The 18846-nt window shown below is 61.5% G+C and overlaps 1 protein-coding gene across 1 annotated transcript; it reads right to left on the bottom strand.

Annotated features, from left to right (window-relative positions):
* Nucleotides 1-510: 510 nt before the first annotated feature.
* On the bottom strand, nucleotides 511-18349 carry Slc38a8 (solute carrier family 38 member 8). The gene is made up of 11 exons (XM_047529547.1): nucleotides 18238-18349; nucleotides 17696-17886; nucleotides 15256-15454; nucleotides 12906-13038; nucleotides 12088-12189; nucleotides 10137-10194; nucleotides 6740-6854; nucleotides 5485-5632; nucleotides 4949-5157; nucleotides 3744-3795; nucleotides 511-2028 (listed from the first exon to the last, which is right to left on the bottom strand). Exons 2-11 carry the CDS (start codon nucleotides 17882-17884, stop codon nucleotides 1935-1937), a joined length of 1299 nt encoding a protein of 432 aa, XP_047385503.1. The 5' UTR covers nucleotides 17885-17886; nucleotides 18238-18349; the 3' UTR covers nucleotides 511-1934.
* Nucleotides 18350-18846: the final 497 nt, after the last annotated feature.

Here is an 18846-nt window from a genome sequence, read left to right as displayed (position 1 = left end):
CCCTTCGCCACGCAGCCTCCTGGAGGTCACGTCTCATCATTTCCCACGACCCCCACCGCAGAGCCCCCGCGACAGCCTCGCGGCCCCACTGCAGGCAGACTGGGAGCCCCGGGAGGCCTGCGTCCCAGCCCCGAGCTGGCGGGAGGGCGTCCCCGGGTGCTCGGAGCAGGGTGCAGGCCGGCATGCGCGGTCACCTGTGTCAGCCGTGACAGCAGGCCCTGTGCCCAGGGCTTGCAAGTCACCCTCTGCTCATCCTCACGGGGTCCCAGGGGAGGGGCTGCCCTTGGCTTTGGGTTAGAGGAGAAGGTGGAAGTGCCGGCAGAGGAAGGACCTGAGGCTGGCAGGAGGCTGCCAGAGGCCCCTGCGTCAGCGGCCCGAGGCGGACACCGCGCAGGGCACAGGCTTTGCCAAGGCCACACAGCAACCGGTGACCCCAGTCAGCCTGGTTCCTCCAGCCCAGAGCCCACACCACCCCTCCACAGCCCTCCGGGACCTGGGGACGCCGCTTGCCTCCCTGTGTCTGGCTGCACAGACCCGAGGCGCCACTTGGTGTTTGAACTGGACGGTCCAAAAGGCCCCCGCACCTCCCTAGCCCGGGTCAGCCCGCAGAGGGGGCGCCCCACCCGCATCCTGTCAGGACCGCTCACGTATGGCCCGCTTCTGAAGCTGTCACGGGACTGGAAAGGACACCTCTGTCCCCCGGCAGTGTGATGGGCCCTGAAAGCCCCGTCCTCTGCTCCTCCCAGCAGGGAGCCCTCGAAGCCTCCCGCTTCCCTTTCCGGGGGTGCTCGGCACAGCGTCCCCTGCCAGTCTCCACCTCTTCCCGGGAACTGAAGCTAAGCTTCCTGGGCCCCACTGCGGGAGACTCGCCGGCCACTGGAGACACAGCGCCACCCTTGCTTGTCACAGGAAACACCGTGAGCCCTGAGCCAGCTCCATTTTGCCACCAGGGAGATGTGGGCAGGCTGGTGCAAACACGTGGCCCCAGCCCCTGCCGCCTCACCCGGTCAGACACTGTGGGTGACACACAAGGGGAGGGCACAGTCCTTCCAAAGGAAGACCCTCTGTCCCTGCCACCCTGCAGCAGGCCAACTCCTGGAGGGCCAGGTCAGGGGTCAGGGCCAGGGTGGGGCCAGGAGGGAGCTTCTGGGCTCTCCAGGCCCAGCGAGTGCAAGGGAAGGAGCTCTCCAGGGATCACGCGTGCATGGTGAGCGCCCGCCCTGGGCAGCCATCTCCCCATGCATCTTCTGGACCAGGTCCTCCCTGGCTGGAGGACTCACTCGAGTCCACCACTGTCCCACAGGGATGCCCCACTTTGCTGCCTGGGCTCCCGCTGCCCTCACCTGATGCCTTGATCAGAACACCCAAAGCCTCGGCCCCCACCTCCGTGTTCTGGGCTGAGCTGTGTTTGCAGCAAGGTGAGCTGAAGTCCTGACCCCAGGCACCCACCTTATTTGGAGGTTGGATCTTTACACATCCTGCGTCCTGACATGAGACGCAGTCAAGTTTGGTGAGGGCGTGCTAACAGGATGGGTCCTGAAGGGCTCTCCTTGTAAGAAGGGGAGGCGGCCCGGTGAGGACGAAAGCAGAGACAGAGTGACATCTGGAGCCAGGGATCACGGAGGAGCACCAACAGCCACCAACAGGCAGGGGCAGGAGCCCGCTGGGGCCACAGAGGGAGACGGCCCACCACACCTCCATCCCAGGCTTCTGGCCCCCGGACTGGAAGCAACACGCTTCCGCTGCTTTGGGCCATCGTTGTGGCAATTTGTTACAGCAGCCGCCGGAACCTAATGCCGTCCTTCCTCACCCTCGCCCCGGAAATCCTGGGAAGGAGCACAGTCCGCAGGCAGCTGGAAGGCGGAAGCCGTCCGTCTCCCCAGCGTCTTCATGAGGAAAGCTGAATCTGTATCAGGCATGGACGTGGGGGCCGCTCAGAGCAGCTCCAGGACGGCCGCCACCGTGCTCTGCCCGAAGATGAAGGTGCCGAGCAGCACGGAGAGCACGCCCCAGACCTCCAGGCAGCACCTGCGGATTCAGCACCCAGGTCAGCGCCGGCCCCACACCTGAGCCAAGCAGGCCCGGAAACTGCGGCTTGAACCCCAGGGTCATCGGCTTGGGGGAGAATTCCCTCTTCTCTTTACCTGAAGGGATGGGTTTCTGAGCCGACGTTGGGAAAAAAAGTAGTCTGGCATTTTGAAAAACCTCCCCACACCCTCTCTTCGTTCATAATCTTGTTCTCCCAGGTACTTTATCAAAGAAAAAAAAACTGGGGTGGGCGCACTTGTCTCAAACTCCCCAAATCAGGGACAAGACAAAAGCTCTGAGTCAAAGCCAGTCACACACACTTGGGGGAGAGGACGGTGGAGGCCTGGGGTTGGAACTGGCGATGCCAAGGCCACGTTCCCGAGCTCTGGACATAACCAGAGAGGAGCACAGTCGGCGAGGCGGGCGCAATAAGATTCCCACCAACGCAGGACGGCCAGAGGTGGTTCTGGCCCCATCAAGAGAGGCCGGGAGGACCCAGGGGCCAGGGGCATCCCTGATGAGGAGCATGTCAGAGCAGTACAGCGCCACCCACACCCACAGCGGGGCATCGGCACCCCGTGAAGCCACTAGGATGGTTCAGAAGGACCGAGAGCAGGCCTAGGAAGAAAACCGTCCTGAGAGCTCTTCAGTAAAACTGTGACGAGCTCAGATCATGGAACAAAACCCAAGAGCAAGATTTCAAAGCACATGCCAGGGGACGAGCCACTTAGGATACCAGATGACCAGGGTCAGCCCTGAGTCCAGTGTGGAAGGAAGCTACACTTGCTCTTTTGGAGAAACTGAGCTTGGGCTCAATGGGGCTGGGGGACGGGGACACGGGGGTGCAGGCCCACAGCTGGGCCACATCCAGGGCTGCTGTACTTAGGAGTGTCTGAATTGGGCTGAATGGTGTCCCCCAAACTCATGTCCACTTGGGACCTGTGAGTGTGGCCTTATTTGGAAACAGGTCTTTGCAGAAGTAACTGCGTGAAAGATCAGTGAGATCATCCTGGTTTGGGGCGGGACCTAGTCACCCACAGTGTCTGGCCACATGAAGACAGAGGCGAACATTGGGGTGCGGCAGCCACAAGCCAAGGACACGTGCCTGCAGAGTGGCCCACCTACGCCCGCGCCCAGGCTCCTGGTCTCCATCACTGGGAGAGGGCGCTTCCTTGCTTTGGTCCCCAGGGTGTGGGAATCTGCCGTGGTGGCCCTAGAAAGCTAGAGTGGCGTCTCTCCACCTGCCTGGGCCTGTCTCCACGTCTGCGGAATGGGAACCAGGGGAGGGCAGGAATGGGGCCAGGCCAGGTCCCGCTCTGTCCTCCCAGTCTCCCGACCGGCCTCATCTGGATAAGGATGGGGCATGGCATTTAGCAGGGCCCAGCTCAGGCCTGACCCCGGACGTCAGCAAGGCCTGCCGCTCTGATGACAGGGCACGCAGACTGGGGTCCAGCCTGCCACCACACTGCCCCAACTCCACCCAGAAGGCAACCTGTCCTACCCTGGGTCTAGCCAGGTAACCTGGGACAGGGTGGACGTGCGCAAGCCAAGCACTGCTGGCCAGGGACCCGTCTAACTCAGATGGCCGCTTACCATGTGGACGGCCCCCGCCCATGCAGCCTGCTCTCATCCAGAGGAGGAGGATGGACAGAAGCACTCTCACTTCTGGTCCCTGGTCACACTCAAGCCACCACCCTTGTCCTGAGGACACTCACTTGACTCTCGGTCCTGTGGGCTCGACGTCCACGGCACAGATGAGGCACAGACCTGCAGAGAGACACCGCCAGCCCCCGTTCTTCCTTACCAAACCAAGGCTGACCCAGGAGGCCCTCGGGGCCTTTACACGGGGGCCCATGGGCCAGTCCCTCCTGGCCAGGTGGCACAGCATGGGGCGCGACCTCAGCCTGGAGTCAGGCGGGTGGGTGGAGTCCCAGCTCAGTACCCCTCCAATGCCTTGGCCAGAGGTCACAAGGGCCTCTGGAGCCCTGTCCCTCAGGGACAGGGACAACGCCCTCCACGGCAGAGTCAGTGTGGCTATGGTGCAGAGGAGGCTGGCACTGGGGAGCTCAGCTGGCAGGCACAGCTTTTCTCCTTCGTCTATCACCATCCCAGCCTGCCCTGCGGCCCTCTCCCGCCCAGGAAAGGCGAGGACTTGGAGGCTTCGGCCGCGCGTGGGCCAAGCTGGAGCAGCGGCCCCAGCAGGAGCTGAGGGCCCTGGCGGGGAAAGCTCTTTCCAGGACCAGGTGAGGTCGCCTCTTCTATCGCCTACCCACAGGGGAGGTCACCCCAACACCCCATCAAAGACACCCGAGTCGAGCCTCTGGGATTGGAGGGGGCCTTTAAATCCCCACACGTCTACAGGCTCCACCCTGTTGCCCCAGGAGGGGTGCTGGCTGTGGCTCCTCTCTCACCCCGGCCTGCCAACCTGGGCTGCTGTTCTGGCACCAGCCGTGCCCTCCAGGGCTCCCCTGCTCTGAGGCATCCCCTGGCCTCGCCTGGCTGGGTCCCCTTGGGGAGAACGCCCTGCGTCCAGACTGGAATTGCTCGCCGACAGCGGGAGGTTCTCGAGCCTCAGGAAGCGCATGTGCCTCCGGCCCTGGGCAGGTTGGGGGCCTGCCCTCGGCCTCTTGCACTGGTGCTGTGTTAGTTTCACCCACCGTTGAAAAGATTCCCCTGCCTCCTGCAGCAAGAGGCGGCGGCAGCAGGGTGGACGGCCCTGCCACACTCTGGCTGCGCCCCCTGGGGCTCTCTACCTGCCGCGTTGAGCTAAACCAGGGAAGGTGTGCAAGGAACCACCAGTTACCACGGTGCTGCCTGTGCGGGGCCCGCATCCTGCCCACTGGGGCCCCCACCTGCTGGTACCTCAAGTCCCTGCAGAGCTGGGCCGTATGAGCGGGGAAGTCGGAGGGCAGCCACTCACCAGGGAAGATGAAGATGAAGAAGGAGCTGATGCCCCCGATGATGCCAACGATCTCGCTGAGGTCGGGCAGGAACAGGGCCATGGCCAGTGTCACTGTGACCCATAGGACGGTCAGCGGCACCCGAACCCATGGCCCCGTGGGGTCGGCCATCACCAGTGGCCCCCGTGTCCCCCAGCGGCTCCTTGTCCAGAAATCCTGCATCACGGACCTGGAGACCACGCCGACTCAGACACACGGCCCCCAGGGCCCCAGCCAGTGCTGGGCAGCTCAGTCCCCAAGTCCTCCTCAGGACCCCCTGTTCTGCTCCCAGGTGCTTACTCCCCGGGGACCCCCAACCCTCAGGGCCTCTGCCTCCGTCAGAGGGCTGCCCACAGTTGTGGCCGGGCAGAAGGTCCAGCAGGTGTGGCTCAGGTCCGGTCCCACTGACAGTCGCTGACCACCTTGGGTAAACTACCTAAGCTCTCTGTGCTGCGCTTCCTCCCCTCTCCACCTGGCGCAGGCTGCCTGCTGTCAGGCCCACCCGGCCGGGGCTCACCTCCCCAGGAAGAGCACAATGGGGTAGACTGTCACGATGGAGACGGCGAAGAGGAGTCGGGCAACGATGATGGCTGCGCCGTCACCTGGGTAGGACATCAAGATGTCGGCAGAAACCTCGGCCCCGAACGTCAGGAAGCCATAAGCCCCTGCAGCAGGAAGGACAGAATCCAGAGCACTCCAAGTGGAAAAGGCCAGCCGCCCTCAACACAGGGCCCACGGGTTTTCCCTTGGAGCTGACGGAAGGTTCCAGAAGGGCTCCCCATCCTGCCCTCAGCCTACACGTGATGCCCCTGGGCCGCACTCCTGCCTTCTGGTCTGCGCACAGCCAGTGCCAGGTGCCAGGTGCCTGTGCAGAGGGTGGTGCCTGGCAGCACAGAGCTCGAGAAACAGACCCAGCTGCAGCCCTGCCCACCCCCACGGCTAAGGGAGCAGCTGGCAGCATGCCCTGGGGCTTCAGGGTCCCCCAAATCACACGGCTAGTTATGGGGACACTGGGACCCAGCGCAATCCCCTGCCCTGAGGCTCCACCCTGTGGCCCAGAGCAGAGGCCTTCTTCTCCAGGACCTCCTGAGAGATCCAGTGGCTCTGGGTTGTCTGAGGGTGACGATCTCAGGGCACAGCCTCTGACCCGGGTACTACAGACTGACAGGCCCTCCCCTGCTGAGGGAAATGTCCCGTTTTCTTGGGTGACTTCAGGAGTCCCAGGCTTGCCTGACAGATCTGCTGCAGCCAAAGCCTTACTAAGTGAGAGGCTCCAATCGGTGGATTAAAAAAGCCACCAGGCTGGAAAGTGGCCAGCCGGAAGTCACCCCTGCCCCCTCCAGTCTGGCTCTGTGCTGTGGGCATGTCACAGTCCCTGCCTAGGCCACACGTGCATCACATGTGAGGGTCTGCTGCCTGCCTCACAGGGTTCCTAGGCACCGAGTCGGTCACACCAACGGTCTTGCAAACCACCCAGACGTGGTGTTGTGAGGCCCACACTGCTGCTGTCTCCAGTAGCAGGAGGGGAATGGGCATAAGAGCCGGGGCTCTGGGGACAGCAGAGTGCGACTCAGCTCTGCGCGTTCAGCTGTGCGACCCTGGGAGGCCGTAGAAGTCCCGGGCCTCAGTGTGCTCTGCAGCAGGGCCTCAGGAGTGGAGACGCTCAGCATCTGCCAGCTCAGCACACAGTGGGCTCTCTAGAAGCTCTGGCTGTGGCTCCCCTCCCTTCTGCCACTCCTTGCCAGCCCCTGGGCACCCCCACAGGGCCCTACCTGTCAGCGAGTAGATGAGGCAGCAGGCCAGCAGGGACAGTATGGAGACCAGGGCCCAGTGGGAGAGGCTCTGGCTGCGCATGCTGCAGTAGATAGAGACGGCGGCTTCGTGACACTGGAGGGCACAAGTGTGGTCAGTGAGACTCAGGCCAGTGGGTGTCAGAACCACCTGAGCAACTGGGAATACTGTGTCCCAAAGGTGGCAAGCACCCTGTGTATCCAGCATTAGCAGAAAGCATAGCGGATGGTGGGAAGATTACATGCCTCTGAAAAAGATGGAGCCCAGCTCTCTGCCTGAGCCCAGAAGACTGGCAGGCATGCCACCGTGGTCACACAAGAAGCCAGGCAGGGAGGTTCCCATGTTCCCACAGCAGGGTTCCTGACCTCAGCACTACTGACGGGGTGGGGGCAGTTTCCTGTGTGGGGACTGCCCTGTGCCCTGGATGCCCCCATCTGTGACAACCCAAATTGTCTCCAGATGTGGCCAAATGTCTCCCAGGAGTGTCACCACCCATGGGGACCCGCAGCTCTAGGGTGACAGAAGCAGAACAGTGGCTCAGGCCGGTGGGTGCACTGGCGGGAAAGGGCGACCAGGAGCCCCCAGGGGCTCAGAGCACAAACGTGAAACCCACACACTGTGTGCAGTCACACAGCCAGCAGAACTTGCCACCTACGCCAGGCAGGGGACGCCAGGAGCCCTGTGCCGCGTGTCTCTCGGAGCAGACGTGGCACTAGCACAGCAGAGCAGCCCGAGGGACGCTCCCAGCTCCCAGCACGGGTTCCCATCACCGTGTTCCTAGCTCACCGCCGCCCACTGGCCACTCGCTGAGTGTGGCCACCTGGGTCCCTTGCGCCTGCCCTGCCCCCACTCACCCTGTGTGGAGCTGGCGGCCCCGCACACGCTCCTCTGGGTCTGCCGGCTCAGCAGTCACCAGCTGTGATTGCGACTGTGGCCACCTTGCTGAAGGGGGGCTGCCACAGAGCCTGGCACAGCTGACGACCATGCATGGTCACTCACCAATGTCCTGACTTCCTGGCAGCCGCCGGCATCCCTCCCCCATCCCAGGCCTGCATCACTCAGGTCCTGGTGCATGCTGGAGATACAGCGCCAGCGGACCGGCCACCGCGACCCTCATGGGGCTCACCCCTCGGGGCGGGGGCAGCACGCTGGCCTCGCCCCTCCCAGTCCCACCCGGTGAGTCCTGATGTGCCCCTCCGTCGGGCAGCTGGGTGCCTGCTTTCTCCCCGGGCCTCCCTGAACCCCAGGAGCCCAGGGCCCCACACTAGCTGCCCCCCAGACCCTCAGCCAGCGGCCATGAACTCTGGACAAGCCCCGCGCCTCGTCCGCGCTGTGGCACGGCTGGGCTGCACGCTTCCCGGGATGGCCGGGGAGCCCTGGAGTTCCGCCCAGCTGTGACCTAAGGCTGCTCCTCCATGTCTCCCTCCTGTTCACAACAGACACCAGTGTCCCCGCCCCGTCCCAGGCTCTGCTCTCAAGGGCCCTTGGTGGGGACCCCAGAGCAGCAGCTCTGGGCAGAGGCGCAGCTGGACCCAATGTGGGGTGAAGACCTGGAGGGGTGCTGGACACATCAGAGGAACACCTCCCCCACGCTCCTGCGCGGGGTGGGTGACGGAGAGGCCCCCAGGGCAGGCTGCTGTGCGGGGTGGGGACTGGGGGCGGGCGCAGGCAAGCTCACCACTCCTCCAAGGCAGGGGCTGGGCAGAGGTGGGGACACCAGCTACACTGTGGCTGTTCGATGGGACCCTACTGGGCCATAACAAGGAAGGGAGCGGACACAGGCCAAGTGGATGAACCTGGACACGTGGTGCTGAGGGGGAGAAGCCAGACACAAAGGGCCCGTCCCCGTCCCCTCGGTAGAAACGCCCATCACGGGGAATCCAGAGACGGAGAGCCCAGCAGAGGTTACAGCGGCTGGGAGAGGGAGGCGGAGCAGCCGCTGGTGCACATGTTCTGAAGCTGAAGGGGCAGCAGCCGCAGGACTGTGGCCACACTGATCCTGCGTCTCAGAGACTGAGCTGCACCTCAATAAAGGTGTGTGAAACGGCCCAGGAGCCCCAGAGGGTCACTGCAGCTGGAACCCTCCTGCAGCCCCTCTGCTCCCGAGGCCCCTCCAGGCTGCACAGGCTGTGGGGGAGGGGCGCCCATTGCTCAGTGGGCTTGGGGCAGGGTGGCCGTTTGAAGGAGGTCAGTTCCTGAGGACAACAGCTCCACCTGCCCCTCCCTGCAGCTGCCCAGCCTCCCGCTCCCCCACACGACTCCCCACCTCTGGCCTAGCCCTGCCCCAAACACGTCAGGCAGCTGAGCAGCCAGTGTCCTTGGAAACCAGAGCCGGCCTGGTTGCTAGGAGAGCTGAGGGAGCCAAGACAGAGGTGAAGCCCCAGCATCTGGACGGTGGCCAGCGCCAGGCACCCACCATGTGGCTGGGCCAGGAGTGGGCAGCCAGGCTAGACCAGACCACGGCCGATGGCAAATCCACACTGCGCGTCTCTCAAGATAGTGGGTGTGAGATATTCACCCAAGCGGCTCACTGGTCCCGAGGCGACACTGAGTCATTTATGAGGAAGAAAAACAGAAGCGTTCCCGATTTCTCAAAAATGCTTCTCAAAAAAAAGGCCAGATGGACAATGGCAGAAGCGGGCTGCCGGAGGCAAGGCGAGGGACGTCCGGGGCTGAAGCCAGGCCGCTCAGAACTGCAGCTCCGTTTACCTTGGCACAGTTCTGCCGCTGCCAGTGGCCTCAGTGTTGGGCTGGTGGTTGGGTTTAGGAGGTGGAGGCAAAGCTTCCCTAAAGGATCCTATGGAAAGGGGGTGCCGGCTGCCAGTTGCCAGGAGAGTGGGGAAGCCCAGGTCCACTAGGCAGGTGAGGGCCGCCCTCCGTCCTCCCTGGCCTGCATGCCTGGGCTTTCTGCGTGGCATGTCTACCTGGCTGCTCCCAGCCTGCACCCACCCCTGCTGGGATTCCCCAAGAGCCGTCCTCCCTGTGCCACTTTCTACGACACCCTGCCTGTCTGCCCCTGCCCCACCCTAGGTCCCTCCATCCCGTGAGCCTCACGAGGCAGGACCCTTCAGGCACCCGAGCACAGGCCAGCAGCCCCAGGCCTGCCAGCATGGTGACAGTCTTCAGCGACCTGCAGGCACAGGGTCCAGGACCCCTCGCTCTACCACACACCCAGCACACATGCAGCTGGGGACTGGGTTCCCAAGTGCAGTGACCACTCACCACCGCCAGGGAGCCCAGGGACCCACCCACTGGCACAGTCTCCAGAAGATGGCCGGTGGCCACAGATGGGTGCTGGGAGCCCAGGGCGTCCTGGAACAAAGCCTCGGAGCTCCCGGCAGGAGCAGGAAGCCTCTGAAACCCACCTTCTAAACTCACCTGGAAACCGAAGCAGATGGTGGGGAAGACACTAAACACGGAGGTCCAGGAGGGGGGACTGTAAATGCACAAGACAGGTTTATTAAGAAAGTTAAACTCAGAACAGCCTGGACTTGAGAGGACGGACTCTAACCCATGCCAGGGACCGTGACTGAGCACAGCTACAAGATGTGTTCTTAACCGCTGTCTGTGACCAGGCTGCGGCGGATGGAAATGCTGTGCTTTCTACATAGGTCTGCCAACACGGGGTTCCAAGTGACATTCCCCAGGTGGGCGCAACTGGGGCAGCCAGGCCGGAAGCAGCTCCTGCCCTCCCTCTTCAGGAGGCCTGCTGCCAACGCGGCAGGGGGCAGGGGCAGGGGCAGGCAGCCTCGTCCCACACACCCAGTATGGCAAGGATGGTGTGACCTCCCCTAGGCTCAGAGACAGAGGTCAAGCTCTTAGGGCTCCCCAGCTTCCTTGGACAAGCAGCTCTCCATGCCAGCCTCCAGCACCAGCTGGGGACACAGCAGAGTAGGCAGTGAACGGCACCCCCTGCAGACCACACACTTCCTGGTGGAATCACGGGCCCCAAAGAGGTTCATGTCCCCATCCCAGGAACCTGCATGTGTGGTCCCTTACAGGGCAAAAAGAACTTGGCAGACGTGGTTAAGGGCCCTAAGATGGGAGCCCAGCATAATCACAGGCGTCCTGGAAACCAGAGACCCCTGCCTGGCTATGGTGGGAGGGAACAGTGAAGACAGAAGATGGGTCAGAGAGACGTGGCTGGCTTTGGAGGAGGAAGGGGCACATGCCAAGGTGTGCAGCAGTGGCTGTGGGGTGGCAAAGGCAAAGAAGCGGAGTCTCCCTGGCTGGCGTCTCACACCTGGCCTCAGCCCAGGGAGACTCGTGCTCCTGTTCTGCAGATACACTCCTGCTGGACTGTGCCAAGTGTGGTGCCGCTGTCTTAGCAGCCCTAGGACACTCACCACCCTGGCCAGGTCTTCCTTGCTCCTCTACCCCTAGTGCCTGAGCAGCACAGGCTGAGCGCAGGCCTCAGGCCGGAGGCCTCAAATGCCGTCTCCAAGCCAATGCCAACCACACTGCTCCCTGCAGTCTGACCACTGCCCTCAACGGCAGGCACCGGACCTGACAGCTCCGCCTTACCACCCGCTTCCAGCTACTCCACTCGGCGACTCGGAGTCGGAGCCCAGGTCCCCTCCTCTCACCGTCCACCTCTGATCCATCCTTCCCAAACGGCCGTGTGATCTGCGGGGCCTGGTGCAGTGTGAGCACACGGGCCCCCCAGCGCCGTCAAGAGGTTCCAGAGGGCAGAGTGCCAAACGGAGCATGGGCTCCCGAGAGCACATGCCAGGGGCTGGCCCTGCACGGGCAAGTCGGGTGGCAGCTCGTCATCTGGCCGGCCGCCCCTGAGAGCCCTGTACTCAGCAGTGTCAGGACTCCGTGGCCCTCCTACCTGGTCTCCCCACTTCTGCCCAACCAGGTGATCCTCGTTAGGAGAAAACCGTGTCACATGGCCGCTGTGCCCAGGACGCGGCGGCTCCGAGTCCACCGGGGCAGAACCGAGGGCCCTGCGCGGCACTGCGTCCTGGCGCAACACCCTGCCCACCTTCTGCCCTGGCTCAGCAGCCTACCAGCTTGGCCTCCTCAAGGTCCCTCTGCCCCAGCAGCCTGGCTGCCAGGTGCTGCTGCATCCTCGTGTGGGAGCACATCTTCCTTGGCCAGGAGCCCCAGGCTGGTGTGGCCTTCAGGTCCTGTGTGGCCCTGGGCCTGTAGGGGGTCATCCCCTGTGATGGCTGCGGCCTTTCTGAAGAAGGGAGATTTCCTTGGCCTTGTCATGTGTCAGAAAAGCAGGAAGGGCCAAGGCTCTGCAGCAAAGCCAGAGGCCCCTTGTCCAGGCTCCCCGGGCAGCCTCCCTCTGGAGGCCACCAAAAGCTGTCCACACACTCACCTCAGCGAAGGGCAGGGCTCGCGCAGGAGGCCCTGGGGCCTGAGGTAGTACTGCACTGTGATGACCAGGGCCAGGTAGCAGGCAGCCAAGGTGCCTAGGGTGCTGACACAGAGAGGAGCATCAGGGGCTGGCACTGGGTGACGGCAGGTGCACGGGTGGGGGGCACACGGTGTCTGAACTTCTGCCCTCCCCTGGCCAGTGTGGTGGCACTCTGCACCTGAGCCTGTCCCTCATCTGGACGAGGGGCAGCAGCACTGGCTGCTCAGGCCAGAGGCTGGGCTGTGGAGATCTTAATGTCCCTGGCATCCTCGGGATGATAACTCGCCTCTCACCAACCAAAGTCAGTAGCTGCCCAGACTTGGCCCCAGGTCAGGACACCATCAGCTCGGCCACAGGAGGAGAAGACCCACCGCTCGGTCAAATGCGACACAAAAGCCCTGTGGCTGCCAAGTCTGTTGTCTCAGAGGCAAAAAGGCCACCACGCTCACGTGCGGGAGGGAAAGGCCTGCAGGGCACCTGGGCAGAGATGCTGCCATGCTTGATTCTCCAGTAGTACCCACAAAGCCTCAGGAGAAATCGAAAACAGGCTGTGCGTCTCTCTGTGCCTCCGTGTGGCCGTAGGCACAGGAAGTCGTAGCACACAGGAACAAAAGGTGATGTACAGTGGACTTCGTGCTGGTTTGTCGTGTCCACTGTGGGTTAGTATCATTTATCTAAACTTCCACTTCCCCCTTTCCAGATGGGAAGGTCGAGCAAGGTGGCCCCTTGTCCCTCCTAACACCTACGCTTGCTGAGCGGTGGCCCAATCAGCCCTGTACCTTGTATACTTCTGGACAGCGATGTCCCGTGGCATGGATAGGGGCAGGATGACCAGCATAGACAGCGTGGGTAGGGTGAAGCGCTGGGTAGCATACCATGGCTGCAGGTCACTGGGCAGGAGAGTGTCACACACTGGCAGAGATAAGGGCAGGAGTGAGCCACTGAGCTTGGTGGCTGGCTGAGGTCATGCCGAGACCTGTGGTGGACTTCCAGCCATGACCCCAGTGGAGAGCCACTCTATAGCCTTGCTGCAGTACAGCAGCCCACACTTGGTGGCCTAGAAACCCTGCCACCAAGGTTGCCAATCGGGAGAGTTAGGGCAGAGCCGTGCCAGCCAGGGCTGCCTCACGTGGGGACCAGGGCATCTTGGAAGGGCGTTGAGCTGGTGGCGATTGCTCCGGAGGCCTCTGATGGCCCATCTGCAGGAGCCCACCTGACTTGGGGGCAGGGCGTACAGACCTCACCTACCTGCCACATCTGTTGTGGCAGGGGCACCAGAGAAGCTGGGGCTGTTGTTATTCTGCCACAATTAGAGGGCTAATGTGGAGCTGATCTGAGGCAGGACAGAGGGGCAGGCACGGACATCCGCTGGAGCAGGAGGCTGGAAGAGGGGGGTTCTGCAGCTGAGTGCAGATGCCAGAGATCCCAGGAGGGTCGAGGGAAGGGGCAGGCCCTCACCCACCGGCTCCCCAGCCACCAGGAAGCTCCAGTTCCAGGGTCAGGGCCAGGCCAGATTCCTCCCAGACCTGCAGTTTCTAGGACATTTCTTGAGGTCCTCAGCACCCCTTACAGTGGTCATTTGTACCCAGCTCACTCAGAGACTTCCCCAAGACCCCCAGCCTCTAATTAGTTCCCCTTCCCTGAAGCCTGGGCCTGCCAAAGAAAGACATCCCCAAATACCTAACCAGAAACATGGGCGACACCCCACCCAGGCAGAGTGGGTGGCTGGCGTCCTAAGCAGTCCCACAGTCATGGTGCTCCAACACCGACCCCCAGAGTCCTCCCCAGCACCATCAGTTCACCAGAACCAAGACCTGAGAGGGACTCTGCTAGCCACTGGGAAGCAGGGCACTCTGCGACCTCTCCCACCAGGAGGGTCAGAGGTAAACCGCGACGCTGTAAGAGAGTGTTTCTGAAGGCATGGTGGCCTTAATTCCAAAATCCCACAGCCCGGGACCTTTTCACACATGGGTCAAAGGACAGAGAAAACCAAATGGCAAATGGCAGACTTCAACCCAACCCTCTCACTAGTAACATCCCAATTAAGTCTAAACATTCCAATTAAAAGTCTTGAGATTGTCAAGATGACAAAAAAATTCAAGACCCCAAACAGATGCTATCTACAAGAAACACATCTTACAATTCCAGGCCGCTGTCAGGTTCAAAGTAAAAGAAGAGGAGTGATGTCTACTGCACACATCCTGGTCTTAAGGGAGCTAGGTGGCGTATCTTCAGCGGAGAAGGTGGACTCACCCAGAGATAAAGCAGAATGTTTCATAGCAGTAACAGAATGTCCCTAATCACAGAACTTCGAAGACTATGAAGCAGAGATCGACAGAATTAAAGGGAGAAGTGGACAAATCTACAGTTGCAGCTGGAACTACTGATTGAATAAGTAGAACAAAATAAACAGATGACTAAGGCTGCTGTGGAGACCCAGACGAGCACACAGAGTGCTTGCCGAGGCCGACCTCGTACTAGACACAGATCAAGTCTCAACAGGTCTCAGAAGACTGACAGCTGGGGTGTGGTTTGGTGACAGAGCACTTGCCTAGCTTGCCTAGCAGTTTGAGCCCCATCACTGCAAAAAAAAAAAAAAAAAAAAAGTTGAAATTGTAAAGTTCTCTGTCCATGATATAATTAAGGAGAGACCAAAATGGGATCTAAAAAACCTTACAAACAAATTGAAATTAAGCAACACAATTCAAACATCCCATAAGTCAAATGACAGCAAGAACTAGCGAATACTCTGGCATAATGGAGATGGGCAAGGTGCGCCTAGAGTGCTCAGAGGAGAAGTCAGCAGGGCTGGAGGTCAAGGGTCCAGGTCGCTTAGGCCTTTCAGAACTGAAGGCCTCACTGGGCATCTCTCAGCAAGGATTTCCTGCAGTAGGCTCCATCTCCCCATCTGCGCCACGGGCTGTCTCCACTAGGCATCCCACTAGGCACGCTCCCTCCTGCTCATTCCATGAACATGGTCTCCTACTGGTGACGGTCACTTTGGGTCTCCCTGCCTCACCATGCTGGGAGCTTGGGTGTGCAGTGCCCCTGGGCTCTTCCCACTCATCGACTGGGGCCCACGACTGTGGGCTCTGTACCCCGCGACCCTGCCTCTGCGAGGGTACTTACGCTTCTCCAACTGGTCTCCGATTACCCTGAGAAAAGCCACGGAGATCATGAGCAGGTTGAGGATGAAGCAGGCCTCACACAGTTTCCCGATGGTGGGGCCACAGAGCCCGTGGACCACACCCTGGTAGGTGGCCTGGCCACTGACAGAGGCCGCATAGCCCAGGATGACCAGCCCGCTGATCAGGAAGACCAAGGAGACCTGCAGAGCAAGACTGTGGCACTAGGCACGCCCAGGTCAGCAGCCCCAGGGCCCCCACTAAGTGACTGCAGAGGCCAGGGCTGTGGACAGCCTGCGGCCTCCACCCCTCCCCACCCTGAAGTCAGAACTGCAGAGCAGGTGGAGCCCACTGCTTCTCTGGCTCTGCGGACCTGGCACTCGGACACCATCCTGCCCAGCAGGACAGAGGAGACAGCAGAAGCCCAGAGAGTTTAAATCCCCCGTGTGCGGCGCAGTGCTGAGGAACCTACAGAGGAACCAGCAGCCTGGGCGCAGGATCCAACACTGCTGTCGCCTGCCGTGTGGCGCCAGGCAGACCATCAGTCCCTGCTATTCCTTCTGTGAAGTGGGCACAGCCTGCCCACCTCAGCAGGCCCGACCATGGCAGGTGATAGGCCTGGCTTGGTGACCTCTCAGGAAGAGTGCTGCAGAAGCGGTGGCTGTCCTTTGGTGCTCCGGTCCCCCTCTATGTCAGCTGAACTATCTTCCCCACCCTTTACCGTGAATGATTTCCAAATACACAGGAGAGTCAGAAGAGTTTTGCAGAGGACGCCACAACCCCCTCCCTAGCTTGTGCCGAGAGCAGGCTCCTGCTCCAGGGTGTCGGTCTCCACCGGCCCGGCCAGGCCTCTGAGTCGCAGCCTTCACTGTGGGAGGCTTCTGGAACAAGCTGCTGGTATTAGTGTGCTTCCCCAGGGGTCAGCTGCCCAGAGCTGAAGAGGGCGATATGACCCCAGTCCTCACATGGAACTTACACGAAATCCGACAGAACCTTCAGTGTCACTGGAGTGGCACAGGAGATGCATGTGTACAACCTGCTCCTTTCAGGGCACAGTGCCCCACAGTCCCTGGACGGTCCTGTGGTCCCCTTCCCTGTCAGTCTCTGCCTCTGTTCACCCCTGGAAGAACTCCCTGGTTTCCTCTTCCCCACTGCTCTGCATTCCCTATCTGGCTTTCTCCACTCGGCACAGCTCTGGTGACAGTCCCCTGTGCTGTGTGCACTGCCAATCATCATTTTTGCCGAGAATGGTCCATTGTGTGCAGGGACCCCAGAACCTGTGACTACAACTTAGTTTTTGCAGATATCAATGATGAAATGCAAGTCCACGGAAAAGTCTTTGGTCATGTCGTTAAGAGCCTCAGGTGAGGCCACTGGATCATCCAGGTGGCCCCAAGTCCAGTGATGAACATCCTTCCAGGAGAGAGAAGAGGCCCCAGGAAAAGCAGAAGGCAGAGTCTGCAGCGAGGTGGCCATGAGATGCAGGAGGCAAGGGCCCAGGGGCCAGAAGAGCATACGGAGGCCGTGGGCCCTCAGATACCTCTACCCCAGACTCTGGCCTCAGCACGGTGGGAAGACACGCCTGGGGCATTAAGCACCCATGTGGAGCTTTGTTCCAGCAAGGGGGGAAACGGACCCTGGCAGTCGCACAGCATCTGCACAGCTCCGTGAGGACCATACCATGTCTCTCTGTGCCAGAGAAGTGACTGACACCCAGCAGGTGCTCTGCAAATACCTTCAGGGACTGAAGGAAGCAGAAGAGGAACCTTGGCATGAGTCTCCCACAGGACCAGTGGCCACAGAGTGGTACCAGGACAGCAAGGCCTGGCAACCTGCACCAGGTCCGGCCTTTGCAACTCCCAAGAGCGTCTGGGCTTCACCAGTTACACCTGCTTCCACCAGGGCCACTGGAGCCCCCCAGCCTCTGCCCACTGAGCCCTTGGCAGGGGCCTGAGCTCCAGGGCAGCTCTGGAGGAGAAAGGACTTGAGTGGGGTGACCCTTTCCCTCAGCGGGGTTCGGGGACCACTCTCCACAAGTCTGCTGAATTCAGGGAGCTTAAGGCCAGCCTGCACAAAGCATCCACGAGTCCCAGGAGCAAGATGTAGCACCGCCTGAGGCTCACCCATCCCAGGCTCCTGCACACAGGACTATGTCTGGCTTTTTTGGAGCAGAGACCAGCAGGCAAGAAAGGGCAGGGTGCTCGGAGGTGGCATAGAGCCAGATTCGTGGACAGGGTGCTCAGAGATTTGCCTGTGAACCACCCAGCGGTGACTGACCTCACCAGTCACGGTAGAGAATGCTCCCTGCCCAGGGCCACAGAGATGGATTGCGGTCTCCCCTCACTAGCCAAGCAGATAGAGGATAAGACCCTAGAGATCCCACCCAGAAAGCCCAAGCTACCACCCATCAGCCCCAGGGCCGGAAATGCTTCCTGAAGACTTACCAGCTCCACCAGGAAGGCGGGCACCATGCCCCCGGCCTTGTGGAAGGCCCAGGGGAAGTTGAGCAGTCCCGCTCCCAGCGCAGACTTCAGGAGAATGAAGACGGCCCCCAGAGAAGACAAGTGGCGGGTGGCAGAGGCAGGAAGGGGCTTTTCTGAAAGGACTCTGCTTCCTTGGGTCTGTCCCTCCATGGCTGGGGACAGCAGATGGACAGAAAGGGCAGCCTTCACCCTCCTCATCTTCTAAGCTCAAGGTCTCATTCTTCCCCCAGGTCAGGTGGGCAGAATCTGAGAGCCCAGCAAACCCCCACCCCAAGGCCCTCTTCCTCCGCCTGGCCTGGCTTGTCCACAGTGCCAGTCACTAGCCCTGTGACCTCTGCCCTCACCCCTCCACTTTCTACCCCACTTATTCTCACTTGTTCTCTCAACCCCAAGGCGATCCTGACCTCCTTCCCCCTTCCCCCTCTTTCAAACCTCCAACTTCCTCCCCCCACACCCAAGCTTCCAAACTGCTGCACCACAGAGTCCCAAGCCCTAGTCCTTACCACTAGATCCCAACGCTAAGGGGCCAGTCAGTCTGGGGCCACCAGGGGCAGGTCTCGGGCTTCCTGCAGTTGCTTCTGCTGCATTGCTTGGGCAGGGAGGGCTGAACCAAGGAAGAGCCTACCTCAGCTGGGGATGGGCTGACCACTGATGAAGGGGCCCAGAGCGCACGTGTTGGGGTCAGGGCCCAAAGCCTAGGGAGACAGGGACAAGGGGCCAGGGTCGCCTTGCCAAGAGCTTGCAGCTTCTGAGACAGCTGACCTCACCGGGAGTCTTAAGATAACCCCACAGGCCCCTCCCTGGGGCGGGGCTTCCCAGAGGCCCTGAACCAGCCCGGAGCTCAGGGCTTCTCCAGGGCCCCGCCCTCAGGTGCCCCTGAGGCCCCTGCCTGGGGCCGGGTGGAGGTCGCTGAGCTGTCTGCCTCAACTGGCACAGTGACTCCTGGCCTGGCCTCATCTGGGCGGCTTCCTCTCCCGCCCGCCCCTTGCAGCCGGCCTGCTCCTCCAGCTCTGCTCACTCACCTCAGGCTTTCCAGCAGCAGAAGCCTTTCCTCCAACAAACCCGGGACAGGGCGGCGGCAGCGGCTGGCTGGTCCTGAGCCACATTTGGAG

Source organism: Sciurus carolinensis, chromosome 16 (assembly GCF_902686445.1).
Source record: "Sciurus carolinensis chromosome 16, mSciCar1.2, whole genome shotgun sequence".
Classification (NCBI taxonomy): domain Eukaryota; kingdom Metazoa; phylum Chordata; class Mammalia; order Rodentia; family Sciuridae; genus Sciurus; species Sciurus carolinensis.
This window is presented reverse-complemented; position numbering and strand designations above follow the sequence as displayed.

Bases quoted from the DNA above. Each gene is read 5' to 3' on its own strand.
- Slc38a8 (XM_047529547.1), bottom strand. From the start codon at position 17,884: ATGGAGGGACAGACCCAAGGAAGCAGAGTCCTTTCAGAAAAGCCCCTT. The intron at 6,855-10,136 runs GTGAGTTTAGAA...TGTGCCCTCCAG, and splicing joins CCATCTGCTTCGGTTTCCAG to TGTCACGAAGCCGCCGTCTC. The intron at 2,029-3,743 runs GTGAGTGTCCTC...CTGAATCCGCAG, and splicing joins CCCACAGGACCGAGAGTCAA to GTGCTGCCTGGAGGTCTGGG.